The sequence below is a fragment of the Patiria miniata genome, unplaced genomic scaffold, assembly GCF_015706575.1.
Source record: "Patiria miniata isolate m_02_andy unplaced genomic scaffold, ASM1570657v1 HiC_scaffold_14, whole genome shotgun sequence".
NCBI classification, from domain to species: domain Eukaryota; kingdom Metazoa; phylum Echinodermata; class Asteroidea; order Valvatida; family Asterinidae; genus Patiria; species Patiria miniata.
The window spans coordinates 13,195,164-13,210,503 of NW_024037052.1; the positions used below are offsets into that span (position 1 = coordinate 13,195,164).

The window sequence follows — 15,340 nt, forward strand, 5'->3', positions numbered from 1 at the left end:
TACATGTATGTAAAAATTTCTTCAACAAATAATGAAATCTTAATATTTTTTTGCAATTCACGAAAAATCCCCATCAGTGCAGGGACACTGTCTGCAAACATTCATAAATGAAAGTTGTAAATAATTCAATGTATTAAACCTTGAATTTGGTTTATATTCAAGGTAAAAGTACACATCCGAGTTGAACATTTGATGTTAAGAAATGGTCTTAGCTGTTGGACCTTTCGACAAAACTGACCGAAAGACCAAGTTTGCTTTTGTTACTCATAGGTTGTACGATAACCCTAACCCCACCGAGTGATTTACTAGGATCCTTCCTCACTCTTGCAAAATCCAACACCATATGGTAACTCAACACCCAAACTGTTGGACTCTGATTATGGTGGTATGCCTGACCCCATGTAAAGCATAATCAGTTTACTAAGAGGAAATTCACTTCTGTATTTGCTACAAAATGGCCAAAAAATGGAGGACAAATTTTAAACAATCGCATCTCTTGATAGCGATATCATGAACCCTAACCTTCCTCAATCCTTCAAATTCCTTCAGACGGTTTTGGAATATTGAGGCTGAATGGCAAAAAGGATGCATTGTATCAAGTTCGTAGGCTGTACCCTGCAATGTTTATGTTCAGCTATGCATAATTGATCCCTGCATTATGTTGATATCATCCACACTGCTTCTAAGTGTTATCAGCACTGCCTCAACCCATTTACAGTGATTGTTGGAGAATTTTGAAGGATTGAGGCAATGGTCACCCCTCCACTAAACAAATTAAAAAAATAATGGATTTTGGAGGATTGAGGCTTAATCCAATTTGTACATGGTGGCAATTGGAGGGTTTTGCAGGATTGAAGATGGTTTCTAGCTTAACCCTTACTCTCTGAGGGTAGTTTACTGCATGTCAGTTGGTTATGCCAATGCCCTCCAGCTGCAGTTATTTGGCAGATAACAAGTCTTGACAGTGAAGGCTCCAATTGGCAGGAGTTGGAGGCCCTGGAGGGTGCCTGATACTGACCAGCTGGGGGCACTCACTTTGTTATCAGAGGACTCTCATTGTTCTCTGTGGCATGTATTGGAATGCCTGTCCAGTTACCCTTGAAATGATATGGCAGATATTGGAGGGCCATGCAAAAAACATAGGAGAATTTCTTGAGGCACAATTGGCATGCGTTGGAGGGTCTAGTAGGGTAAGGGTTAAAGGGCCTAGGGGGTTAGGGTTAAAATTTAGACAACTTCGAAAATAATAGACATAGTGCTGAACTTTATGAACTGAAAATATCACTTCAAGTAGTTGTAAAGAATAATTCCTATAAGCTGTTATAAATAAAGACTTGCTATTCCAATTCAGTTTTCATCAAAATTAATCAATGTTTATTTTATTATTAGCATGTACATAAATGTAAAGTTTGCATATATACATGATAGTGTGAAATAAAAGAACAAGTAAATATCTTTAAACTTGCCTGATGTGCCAGACTAATATTTCAGATTTTTTTAAAGCAATAAATATATCTTGGTATTCGTGGGAAAAAAACAAAAAGTATGTCCCAAAAAGTCATTTCAAGTTTTCCCCCCAAGTATTAAAAATAAGCACATTACTGATCCAGCCCTTTTGACAAAATAGATGTGCGCACTGTTTACCAATGTCAATTTTATCACAGCACAGTAATTTTGTAAAAAATATTAACTTTTTAATTTGGAAGGCAGTTTATGTTTATACTACAGATTATCATGACAAAATTGTTTAGATTATTTCTGAGTAAAAAAGTCAGCACAAAGATTCAATATTTTATAAATGCAACAATTAATGAGTAAAAATTCATCATCTCTCTTTAGTCATAGAAATTTTATCCACAAAAAGAGGGGAGGGCCCTCCCCCTCTTTTTTGTGGGATGGGCTAACAATATTTGCATATTTGTCCAAATTTTCGGAAAAAAATCTGGGATTTTCTATGTGTTGCAATTGCCTGCTTTTAGGCTTTTTTTTCCCGTAAATAACATTGGCACGGAATGGCACCATGCATCGTCACCGACACCACACAGTTACCTTAACCCCCGCAAAGTGGAAAATGTTTTGAAATTGGTGATCTGAATATCATTTTAGCCTCAAATTTCATATTTTGTTGCATTGTCTGAAAGCTGAGATCTTGAATGACACATTAATGTATGAGTTTTGTTGAACAAAGTAATTATTAATGAGTTATCAAACTAATTAATCATAAGTACACTGCGTGAAAACTCAAATATCAGAAAACGCTGTGTTCGAGTTTTCACGAAGTGATGCTACCCGTGTGTATTAGCTATGGGCTTGGCGTTACTTCGTGAAAACGCCAGAAGTGAGTCGCGCAAATCACATGATATTTGTGTTACTTCGTGAAAATGCAAAACCCCTTTTTGACGGGAAAAAAATTGAAATTGCAAAATATTGCTTTTTCGATGTTAGTGTCACTTTGTGGTAACGGTGTGACGACATGAGTAACACTTTAATAGTGACCTTTCAACTTTGGAGACATTCCATGCTTACGGACTCGTTTCACCTTAGAAATCAACAAATACAACAAGGCAACAGAATGCAAGTTTATGATAAATAAATTTGCATCACAATTTACAAGTACTGACTGCAAAAGATAAAAATATACAACCTCTGCTATCGTAAAGACAAAGGTGCATGAAAGAAAGGAGTAAATAATTTTGTCGCACCATGGGGCTGGTACTACATGTATATGGCCAGGTATGTAGTTGACCAATCAGCATCACAGATCTAGGTGTGCTAGATGATAGTGCATCTCATATAGAGTTGCATGAGCTGTCGTTCGTTAGGTAGGCCTCCCTATGTGCTGGTAGCGCAGCCACTTTGGGTCGAGGTCGCTGGTTGGACTTTATCAGTCGGTTCTCTGTATGTGGGGAAAAATACATGAATACTTTTTGCACACTTTAACTCATTGGCAACTGTACTACATTGTATTACATTGTTTTTACTCACAGATAAATCTATAGCACCATAGAGTGCTTGGGGGGTTTCGGGTGCTACAGGCAGTGGCGTCGCCAAGGGGGGGCCAGGGGCACGTGCCCCCCCTGGAAAACCTAGTGCCCCCCCCGAGTGCCCCCCCCCCCCCCCATCTGAGATTTGGGTTGGTAAAAAAAAAATTCTGCGCGTTGTTAAAATCATGACCTCAAAAATAGCAATTTCTGGAGATATCTTCAGATCGAATTTAGCATCAAATGTGGCACCATTTTGCATCTCGCCCATCCTCCGTATGTGAAAATTTTCCAAAGGGGAGGGGGGCACCCCCTCCCCTTAGACCCCTCCCCCAGAACGGCGATCCGTATCCACCTAAGTGCCCCCCCATCAAATGCTGGTGCCCCCCCCCCCTGTGCCCCCCAAGACTGAAAAGTCTGGTGACGCCACTGGCTACAGGGAGTAACGGGCAGGGCGATTTGGGGCGGTTTGGGGCGGTACAGCAAAGTCTGAGCCACAGTGACTAAGACATTAACCGACTATTCCAATGGATGATTACTATTGATGTTGGTGTTAAGCTTATCAATATTAATTGATTAAATTAATCACACAGCTTATTTGGGGTTTGGGATAATTCAATTATTCAATTATCATAATTGAGATTAATTATCCCCAAATTGGAATGGAAAATTCTGATTGGGAATGATATACCCAGAGTGGGAATACTGTATCCTGATTGGGGTACAATATCCTGATTGGGGTGGGTTTGAAAATCTATTCCCGTGTGGGAATGGAAAGTCCTGATATAGGAATGGCCTATCCTTAGAATGGAATATCCTAATTATCAAGGAAGGAATAATATCCTGATTGGGGATGATACAAACTATCCCAGAATGGGGATGTTTACCCTGCTTGGGGGTGGTAATACCCCCATTGGGGGATAACTGCTTACGTTTCACGAGCTTGTGCTCAGTCTTCGCAGTGTGCATTTTGGAACCAACGTAGAAGAAGAGAGGCAAGGAACAGAAGAAGACACTGATAGCAACAATGGAGACAATGTCCCTCCTGATACGGGTGCAGTTGTATATAGTACTCCATTCTTTCCGTGTGCTATTCATCTGCGTGTGTTCAATGGGAAAACAAAAATTACGTAGAGCTGAATTGTGCTAAAAAAAGAACATTACCAGTTGAACTGTCTTGCAATAGGCCTAGTCATTGCTGTTGACTGGTACTCTGTTGGTATTTGCTTGGGCCTAATTTGGGGTAGCATAAAATGGCACGACAGTAGAGCGCGTGATGAATATGCATGACTATGACGTTACTCTTTCTACTGTCGCGCCGCCACCCTCTAGTGTCATCCCACTTACCGATGATATCACATTTAACAAGTCCTCTTTCTACTGTCGCGCCACCACCCTCTAGTGTCGCCCCACTTACCGATGATATCACATTTAACAAGTCCTCTTTCTACTGTCGCGCCACCACCCTCTAGTGTCGTCCCACTTACCGATGATATCACATTTAACAAGTCCTCTTTCTACTGTCGCGCCGCCACCCTCTAGCGTCGTCCCACTTACCGATGATCATCAAGTGGGACGACACTAGAGGAGGCGGCGCGACAGTAGAAAGAGGACTTGTTAAATGTGATATCATCGGTGGGATGCAGCACATACAGTGTACATCTACATGTATATCTATCAGTACCGTGCGTGATATATTACTCATGAGCTTCTAGTGACGTCATAGTCATGCATATTCATCACGCGCTCTACTGTCGTGCCATTTTATGCTACCCTAATTTGGATTAGTCTATTAAACATGCCAGTGGGCGGGGCCTAATGGATCGGTCTATAGAACATGCCAGTGGACGGGGCCTAATGGATCGGTCTATTGAACATGCATAGTGGGCGGGGCCTAATGGATTGGTCTATTGAACACGCGCAGTGGATGGGGCCTAAGTATCAGTCTATTTAAACATGCGCAGTGGGCAGGGCCTAATGGATCAGTCTATTAAACATGTGCAGTGGGTGGGGCTTAAGTGATCAGTCTATTTAAACATGCGCAGTGGGCGGGGCCTAATGGATCGGTCTATTGAACACGCGCAGTGGGTGGGGCCTTAGTGATCAGTCTATTTAAACATGTGCAGTGGGTGGGGCCTAATGGATCGGTCTATTAAACATGCGCAGTAGATGGGGCCTAATGGATCTTCTACTTTACATCCACAGTGGGCAGGGCCTAATTGATCAGTCTATTAACCATGCACAATGGGCGGGGCCTAATGGATCGGTCTATTAAACATGTGCAGTGGGCGGGGCCTAATGGATGGCTCTATTTCTTTACCAGTTCCACACAGTCCATGCAGATCTCCTCAACGTTTCCCATGGATGCATAGAACTTGCTCAGCGTACCGTAAATCTCAGAGCAGTTCTTGCACACATCGTGATCGTTCTGTCCAGGAACAAAAGGTACATACGGTCAGGTTAAGTGAGGAATATCCATTTTGAATTGAATTGAATTATTAGAGTAGAAATCAAAAAGTGATTTGTAATAAGTCTCAACCTCTTTGAGTGATCTCCGTTTATAATATTACCTACGTTTGCAGCTTTGTTAATGTTGCTAGTATAACTTTGAGCGTGATCCCTGGCTAACATGGCATATATACAGGTTTATGGCTTCTGACTAGCACATAAAATGGGGAACCACCAACATAGGCTGGATAGCTCAGTTGGTAGAGCACCAGAACGGTGATCCAGAGGATGCAGTTTCAAACCCAGCGCCAGTCAATTACTTCGCTCAACTTTCAAAAATTATTATGCACCTAGTCAGTTTTCCATAGTGATTTAGTTGAAAATCTTCAAATCAACAATTTAATCAGATAAACTTACTATGGCAGCAAAACAGTCCAGTGTCTCGTTGTTGTATTTCTGGAATTTTGAAACCTTTTCCGTTACTTGACAATCTTCATTGTGACTGCCACTGCAATTTTTCATGTCCTTGAAGCAATCTGCCACACACAAACAATAACAACTTTTCCTCACTCTTAACCTTTTCAAACTCACCGAAATAAACAGCTGTTTCTCTTTTTCTATCTTTGATGTCAGACTTAGGACAACTGAAAGTTTTGCTAACACGGAAATGTTAAATAGCTATTCACGTGCTGCATACCCTGTTTATTTTAACTGCTATATTTCAAGCAATACAGAAGTTATTCTCTGTTGAATAAAACATAAAATACAATAATCTGCCCAATTTAGTGATGGAAAAAGTTTACAAATTTCCAATTATTTGTGGACTGCCAATAACTCAGGCAACCCCCCCCCCCTATTTTTTTTTATTGAGAGGGTTGCAGGTGCCCAAAATAAAAAAGAGTTTTGGCTGTTAAAACAGAACTTAAAAATTGAAAATTCACTGACAGAGATGACTTCCTAAATCTAATCAAAGTACCAAGGACCACCCCTTAAAAATGTTTCATAAAACTCCGTCCAGAACGTTTTTGAGCAAATCCTGTTTTCAGACAAACCCACACTAACCAACCAACCAACCAACCAACCAACCAACCAACCAACCAACCAACCAACCAACACACAAGCCAATGCCGGTGAAAACATAACCTCCGTGGCGGAGGTAATTATGGCATAACAATGGTGAACAAACTTCATTTTAGATAGCTCCGAAACCAATAACGTAAAATACCATTAAATAATATGAAAATTCTTACTTCCACAGTTTCCCTTCACCCATAGCTTCTTGACAAATTCATGAGTTTCTCTCAGAATCTGCACACGATCAGAGCTCAGTAAACTGCTATCACAGGTCGACTGAGTTTGGAAGATAAAGAAAAAAGAACAAAGGCAACACATCAAGAAATCGTTGTTAGAATTCTGATTGATGAGGTTTCAAACAAATCTGGGCTACTTTTATTAAGGATGTAGTACTTTGATATTGATTTCAAACATTACCATTCTCAAAAATCCATGTTTTATTTATTTATTTATTTTCAGATAAATGGATTCAAATCATTCTATTTCAATTAATATTTTACGTTTATGTTTATGTTTCGTGTCCAACAAAGATTAATACATAAAATGTAGTGGCTCTTTTAACAGAAGCCTTAACATGTTTTTTTTAACACAGGATTTGCAACATAACATTTTATAATAATAACTATGAATCTATTCCAATAACGATAGAAGAGCATCAGTAGGTCATTTACCATTTGGATAAATTATAAACTTGAATACTGAAGATGAGAATTTTTTTAATTTAATTTCTCAAAATATGTATATTCTTAAAATAAATTATTGAAGTATCATCAGACCCCCTAAAGCTATGCGGTCCTTTTTCCACGCACTCACATTCCATTTGTGTGTGACATCGCGTGCGCGTTGCAAGCATTACCTGTGCAGATTATGGAGGGTCGTAGTCCGAGTAACTTGGACCCAACTTATCGCCTTTTTAACATTCGGACATGGTCAGGCGATCGCATGACCATCTCCAAATGTTAAAAAAGGTGATTCGTAGAGTCCTAGTTACTCAGACTAGGAGGGTCGAGGATAAATCTTTTTTTTGTACAAGTCTTATTTTTAGTTTACCTTTTCAATTTCCCGGAATTTCTTGTCCGCGTCTTTATACTTAGCCACACACATTTCACACACCAACAATGGTTTGGCGTGTATCAGGGCGCAGTGCATAAAACTTGATGAGAACCTTGCATATTCCTCCATGAGTCGGCGGCAGTCACAGCTAAGAGCCGGGATGAAGCGCGCATAGGTGGATTTTCCATCGGGAAATAAGAAGCCATCGTCGGTCACGACCGCAGTTGTTCGCTCAGCTGATGTACCGGCATGACCGGTAGGCGTTCCCTTGCCGGTTGAAGTGAACTCGAGGTTTTCGCTTTCCGTGATATTTGAAACGAAATCATTCCTATCAGTGACAACAGGCACAGGCACAGGGTTCTTGTCTGCACTACAAGTGTGGGTAGCGAGAAAACCGAGCAAAACAACAAATATTATAGACATTTTTGTGTTCGAATGGCGCATCAAAACTTCCGCAATATTGACAATCACAATTTCGCATGTTTTTGCTCTTTAAAATATACAGTATATAAATTAATCAATTATATAACAAATTATATACAAATTTTAAAATATAATAACATAAAAAAATTGAGGCCATGTAATTAAAATATTTTTTTACAATAAATTTTCATTCAAGTAGATTTTTAAAACATATATATCATTTAATAAATTGTACGTAATGACAAAGACTAATATTTAGTCAGATACTCAGAAACGAAGGGCGCTTTTGCATTCAGTTTGCATGTGGCTGGTCTAGTACCTTGCCAATTGAGTGTTGTGCGATCGATGACGATAGTGTAGCGATTTACACATAACGCACTCACAGTTATTTCATTTTGCCGTAAAAGCGTAATCATGAGTAGAATTTGGCGAAGGGTTCCAATTTTTTATGGTGTACAAAATGAGTAAGTAACTGTAGTTCATAATAATTTTAAAAGTTATACAAGTAGCTTAAATTTGGCCCGGTGTTAGTGAATGAAAAACTTCAGAAAGTGCATGCACACAGATAACAGCAAATAGCGCCCTCTGTTGAGAGGTCTGGTTGAAAAATATTGTTGATGTACCCTAACGTGGCGCGGCCCCTAACGTGGCGCACTTTGATTTTTCGCCTGTAGCGCCTAGCTAGAGCAAAAGTTTTAACTGAAATTTCACAGAAAGTGAAATTTTATCAACTCATAAACACTCCCGTTCATAAATCGCGAGTTTATTTACCCGCTACAAAGTTAAAAGAAAAAAATATTTTGGCGTGATTTTCCGATTTTATTTTCAAGTGCAAAGTGAACCCTTTGAAAATGCCCCGAAAAATAAGAAAATAATTTTGTGACAAACATCTGGCTGGGTATGTAGGTAGAGATAATAATGATTTATCAGAATTTATCAAGTTTACAGAAATTCTTAAATGTTAATTTGGAATTTTCTGAGATTTATTTAAGTGCGCCACGTTAGGGAACACTCTGCCAATTTGTGCCCAATTTCCGGACGCCACCGTTTTTTAATTTCGGCTTAAATTTTATGAAACCAAAATTGTTAACAGAGGTTAAACAGCAAGCATTAATAAGGTAAAAGTACCAGTATTTCACTGCATGAATTTGAGGTTTGTCAACAAAAAGGTTTGGCAACACTACACGAGGAAATTTGGGTAAGCTTCGAAGTGCGCCACGTTAGGGAACACGACTATACAAACTTTATTTTGAGGATCATCCTCCTATTTCTGCGCAGATAAGGCTTTGCAACCAAGTAGCTCAAAATAGCAAAGCAACCACTCTTTTCCTCAACAAAACTTATATTGTTGTCTTACGAATTTACGATCATCCACTGTACCGAATACCAATTAGCAAAGCAAAATCTCTGTATTTGTGGCAGCATTCGGGGAATTCCAAACCGTGCCTAATTCTGCGCAGGATACGCTTCATGAAAAATATGTGCTGTCCGGTTCATGTAACTCAATATAAACACTTTTTTTAAATAACTTTGACTTGTTGGATTTAGGAAAATATATTTCCTGAGCTTTTCAAACATATTTTCTTTCTTTTTCCTTTCTTTTTTCAATGCCAATAGTCCAATACACTTTTCGTGATTTCAAGATTATTTTCAATATCCCATTTTGGAGATTTATACAAAGGCCTATATTTGCATATTTACATAAACAGCTTAAATACATAGGCCTATTTACCTATTAAATGTAGATCCAAATGATATTGTTATTCTGATCGTCCCAATCAACAGAGACAGTTTTTAAGATGTCGGATTTTAAACTTTATGACCAAAAAAAATCCAAAATATTAGAAGAAATGTTTTTTTTTAGTTGCACCGTAAGTTTTACACCCTTGTAGAAACTGCAAATTCTTATTGTTGACATCTTAACTTTAATACTGACGATATTGGGAGACCAAGAAAGGTCACCTTTCGGTCATATTTTCGACTTCTGCAGGCCCAGAAGCATCTGCCTGCATTTGTACTTAGTAATTAGCTAGAAAATGCCGATGTTTCTCATTTTTTGCCTGAATTCCCAGCAAAGCCTTCCATTTCCACATTTATTTTGGCTGCTGGTTAAAGTTCGTGCATCAAAGGATACGATCCCAGTGAAAGTATGTCATTTTTTAGGATGCACGCCTTGCAAAACATAACTTTAAGGCGAGTGCACAGAAATAGGAGCGCGTAGCCTTAGGAGGTCTGATGAGTTGTGAAGCAGATCATCAAAATGTACAAAGCCAAAAAAATGTAGTATTTAAATATGAGGCCACTTAACAAACATGGCATAGTGGCTGTCATTACGGCATTGCAAAAAAACATTGCCAAATGCCATTCTGTATCACATAAAACCCTTCCATCAAAATTCCAACCAGAGCAGAGCGGTTTGGTAGCTTGATTGGTTGAACATTGGACTACCATGCCAAAGGTGTCGAGTTCGAGTCCGTGCTTTGAAAATTATTTTTCCTTTTGTTGTTGTGATAGTTTTCTTTACTTTTAAATATATTTTAAATCAAATGCTACTTTTTATTGAAGTAGATTTTTTTTTTTTTTTTTCCTTAGCGATCGTGGCTTTGGAGAATTTTTTTAAAAAGGAAAATAAAGCTGACAGAACCATTCAGTTGATAGTCTGGTTCCAAGTGCCAAAGATCTTGATGTTGCATATTGTCCAGTCAGAGAATTAGATGGTCGACTGCCGTAACCATAGCAACTGTGAACATTTAAACAACATTTTCAGAAAGAACGAAGTATCCTGATATCACGTAACAAACATGTAAACGATGAAATTGTCATCTTAACTAATGGCTCGTATGATAAACTTTCATAATTGTGAACACTGTAAGAGAGATTTTCAGGGAAAACTTTTGCTTCAATATCGCAGTTTGCCATGTTAATATCAATTTATAAAGGGCCCTCTGGTGACCAGACAAGTTTGTGCCGTCACTAGAGGGCCTCCTTCACAGCTAAGATAAGTATCACAACTATTTCATAGTTCTTACATTAGTTAAGTGGCGTCAGGATACTTAAAAAGATAATAGGAAGCAAGCGCGTAGAACCCCGCCTACTAAGAAGAAGTACTATTGTTAAATTAATATAATTATTTTCTTATCCCTATTTCCCCAACAGAGCTCTGAAAAGCCTGATTCCAGTGCGGGCAAGGATATCATCGCTGTCAAGGCCTTTGAGTACATCCGCCCGTAGATATGACTCAACCGAAGAGAAAGAAGACGATGCTCCTGCTGAAAGACCGTCAGCAGCCAAGAATCTCCTGAGTACCCTGACGGGGTTAAAGGTTGAGAGGAACGTGTCGTCTCAGGTCGGGAGTTCAGCGAGGCTGAGGTCGGCGGCGGCTGATTTCCGTGACCTGCTGGGCCAGAAGAAGGCTGCAGACGAGGGTGGATCTGATGCTGGTGCTAAGACTAAGAAGTGAGGATGGAGAAGTTTCATGGGCAGATTCCCTGTTCCCCCCCCCCCCCCCACCACCACCACCACCCCCTCCACCCCTAAACAAATAAAAGTTATCAAATTGAGTTTGGAACTCAGAATAAATTGTTGCTCAGTTCCTCTGGCGAAGGTAACCAAGGAACCCCCCCCCCCCCCCCCACACACACACACACACACCCTTGGACTGTTCCACAGGTACCCCCATCTTTGTGGTATGCTCAGGGGGCATTTCATTGAAACTACGTCCCATCATGCAATAGTCTCCTAAGCATGATGGGACATATTTTTGGTGAAATACCCCCTGAGATTGCCACGGGACCACAGAGATGGTGGTATCTGGGAAACAGTCTATGGCTACCTGTATCTGACAACGAGTTGAGACTTTCTAGTCAAGCCTCTCCTCTATTTGGCATTTTACTGTAAAGGTGATGGTCTACACAGTGGTACTGTACAGTGTGAATGAATGGTATAAAAGGTCAAAGTTATTCAATAATAATGGGTATTTAAAATTATGAACTTGAAGACTGTCGGTGTGGTTGCATCTAAAAAGATGATTACCTTGGCTTGCAACCCTAGCTGCAGTCATGTCAAAACTTGCCAAGTTGAACTGATTCCAAGCAGTAAGATGAGCTGCCCAAACAATGCACCATCGCTGTGAACGTTTTGATGATTTGGGCCATAATTTCTTCTGAAACACATCTAGACCCGAGGATGTTCAGAAGATGGTGGTAGAGACGGCCAAAGTGGTTGCCCAGATCTTCCCGGAGAAGGAGGTGGTCGAGTCCGACTTGCTGAAGCAGTTACGGAAACACGACGAGGCAACTGCAGCAGGGAAACAGGGGGATGTGGAGGCAGTAAGGTGGGTACGAGTTGTTGGTTGTCGATGGTTGCGATATGGGACACAGCGTTTTCTTACACCCGAGGCACTGGCGTTACCCGAGGTATTGTTGTTATGAAGTCAGTCACAAGTAACCACAGGTCATTCATAAGTTAGACCAGAGACGTCCGTACCATTTGTACTCGGGTAGAGAGAGGCCAGTGAGGGTGAAGTGGCTTGCCCAAGGACACCCAAGCAGCTGGATTCGAACTCCTGACCCTGCAATCACGAGCTACGAATCCTAACCATTCAGCCACACTCCCCCTCGTTTGCTATAAAGTACAACATTTTGTCTTGTTTTCTCTCCGATTGTAGTTCGATTTTGTCCGGCATCAAAGTCGAGAAGCAAACTGCCATCCAGAGAGAGCGCGACCGAACGAGGTCCCTCGACGAACGAGCGCTGGCGGGTGCCTTCGGGAGCGGATTTGAAATGACTGGGGAAACACAGCTTGAGGATCAGACAAGCCGAGGTCAGAAACAAAGGGAGACAATCAGACGACAACACAAGTAAGAACCTTGGACAATATCTGTTTTGGGGGTGTCCTCTCATAAGTCCGCCGTTTAGATTTGACCCGGGTAGGATTTGACCTGGGTTGGATTTGACCCGGGTTGGATTTGACCCGGGTTGGATTTGACCCGGGTTGGATTTGACCCGGGTTGGATTTGACCCGGGTTGGATTTGTCCCAGGTTGGACTTGATCCGGGTTGGATTTGACCGGGGTTGGACTTGACTCGTGTAGAGCGCCGGACCCATGAAGACCCATGTTGGATTCTAGCCAGTGTGAAAGGTATTCCTAAAACCACCATAGATCCGTTTCCAACACCAAGATTTCGGATGTGAATGGGGCCCTTTGAAATTGAATTAAAAGAAGCTTCAAAATCGAAAACGAAGATGGGTAATATTTTTCTCATGTCTTTATCATCAACAGGAAAACACTATTCGACCGCAGTAGATTGAACATATTTACACCACCAAAAGATGACACTCAAGACGCACAAGGTAATCACTGCTTTTTGTCGTGAATGGTCAACAACAGAGGGCGCCATACATCATCTACAGTCATATTGACATTACGAAGTGTACTTCTACGAAAGCAAAAGACAACCCATTGAACACATTCTGAAATAGGAGATGTTTACAAAAAAAGTGACAAGTGACAAGTACTCATCTGCCTTGATTTCATGTATCAGTTTTCATGCCAATTTTGTTTCTGAGACTAAAAATATGACTTTACAGAAATCATCAAGCAATTAAGTGATTAACGCTGTTATTTCCTCTGACTTCTTGTAGTGTTAGCTGAAGGGGAATCACCCGTACCATCGCTGTGGGACAAAGAAGGAGACAAACAACTGAAGCAATTGACGTATTCTACAATCAACAGCGGCTTCGATGAGATGATGAAATGGACCGAAGAAGGCAAGACATGGCACTACCCAATCGACAATGAACAAGGTGGGTTTAGGACTGACATTTCAAAAGTCTTGCCGATCCAAATAGTATTGGAAACAACTTGTTACAAGTCCAAATAGATTGCATTTTCCATTGACTACACTGTGGAGTTGTTCAAGTTGACAGTAAAAGTCAATCTTTAGATGTTATTGCTCCTGTTTCAATCCGTTAACTTTTCAAGTTTGATGCAACCCTGGAACAAGTTGCTACTTCCCGTCCATCCAATTTTGACAAGAAATCGCCGCCACCGAGTGCTATAGACGAAATCCTGTTTCGTGACTGATCAAATAAAAACTTGTCCATGGTTTTTCACCGTTTTCTCGAAAAGAAACGTGTAATATCCACTGAGTCCCTGAAACTTTAACACGGAAAAAATGTTGCAACCGGACGCCACTTCAGCGGTTGTGTACAAACTCTATGGAGAGTCGAGGAAATTTTCTAAATATTTCCTAACAAAATTGGAAATGTTTCTCAGTCCCAGATTCATGTCTTATCATCATTTTTGCAATGACTGACCTTCATTGAGATGATATATGAAGAAAAAAGTGGTGTCAGGTTGCAACATTTTTCCCTTCAACACGTTTGATTTTGAACATTCTTGTTTGGATTTTGAGTGGTGTTATTATTGGAAAGGAACAAGATGCATGAAAAGCAAATGATCCTATATGCCTTAAAAATAGGCATCGCTCACCCTCTTAAGTTCTCGTACAGGAGCCTGAAATGACATTTCTGTGATTGTTTCTCTCTAATTTTGATCTGTGTCTTCCTCAAGGTCTTGAGGAGGAGCAACAAGTACCCTTCCACGAGCACATCTTCTTCGACCATCTTCTTGAGGACCTGCCTCCCGTTGAGGCAATCCAAACCTTCATGGAACTCGTCTGCCTGGGACTCAGCCAGAATCCTTACCTGACCGTCCAACAGAAGCACGACCACATCCACTGGTTCAAGACGTACTTCAAGGAGCGGGAGAACGTCATCAGAGAGGCTGTGGAGGCAGATCGAGCAGATGAGGCCAGAGAAACGGCTTTGTAATAAACTTAGTTATGGAGAGCGAATTATCTAACGGTTTAACCATCTCAGCCCTTGTGGGGCCGTCTGAGGTGTATACTGCCACCAGTTGACCAAACAGGGCAAGGCAGGCCTAGCAGGGTGCAGACCAGTAAATCGGTCCGAAATTGCCTGCGCCGGCCAAATCACGATTTGCATGCCCTCAAAATCTTCGGTATTTGAGCATGCTGTGGGCCATGAACTTGAGGGTTTGTAAAAAAATATGGGTGGAAGCTGTGCACAGGACTGGGAGCTTGCAGTTCTGTGTAATTTGGATGTAATTTGGACCCTAAAAGCGCTCTATTTTGCAATGGAGTGTAGGCATCGTTTTTCAAAATGGCGATGGGCTTCAGGACTATTTTCAGGGGAGATCATCTTCAGATGGAAATTTCTCCTAAAAGTCATCAGTTGACCTCCCGAAAATTGAAAAGAAAATGAAAGATGATGAAATAAGCTTGAACTTGATGTGTGTCTCGAACACCTTGGAGAGTTGTGAGTATTTTTCCCGAATTT

General features: G+C 40.7%; 2 protein-coding genes across 2 annotated transcripts; one reads left to right on the forward strand and one right to left on the reverse strand.

Annotated features, from left to right (window-relative positions):
- Window positions 1-1,346: 1,346 nt before the first annotated feature.
- Window positions 1,347-8,045, reverse strand: LOC119722141 (osteopetrosis-associated transmembrane protein 1-like). Its single transcript, XM_038192187.1, has 6 exons — window positions 7,554-8,045; window positions 6,680-6,779; window positions 5,847-5,965; window positions 5,302-5,409; window positions 3,914-4,079; window positions 1,347-2,896 (listed from the first exon to the last, which is right to left on the reverse strand). Exons 1-6 carry the CDS (start codon window positions 7,998-8,000, stop codon window positions 2,790-2,792), a joined length of 1,047 nt encoding a protein of 348 aa, XP_038048115.1. The 5' UTR covers window positions 8,001-8,045; the 3' UTR covers window positions 1,347-2,789.
- A 237-nt stretch (window positions 8,046-8,282) lies between these two features.
- LOC119722142 (28S ribosomal protein S31, mitochondrial-like) lies at window positions 8,283-14,945 on the forward strand. Its single transcript, XM_038192188.1, has 7 exons — window positions 8,283-8,443; window positions 11,136-11,435; window positions 12,157-12,312; window positions 12,646-12,837; window positions 13,260-13,330; window positions 13,622-13,783; window positions 14,553-14,945. Exons 1-7 carry the CDS (start codon window positions 8,394-8,396, stop codon window positions 14,810-14,812), a joined length of 1,191 nt encoding a protein of 396 aa, XP_038048116.1. The 5' UTR covers window positions 8,283-8,393; the 3' UTR covers window positions 14,813-14,945.
- Window positions 14,946-15,340: the final 395 nt, after the last annotated feature.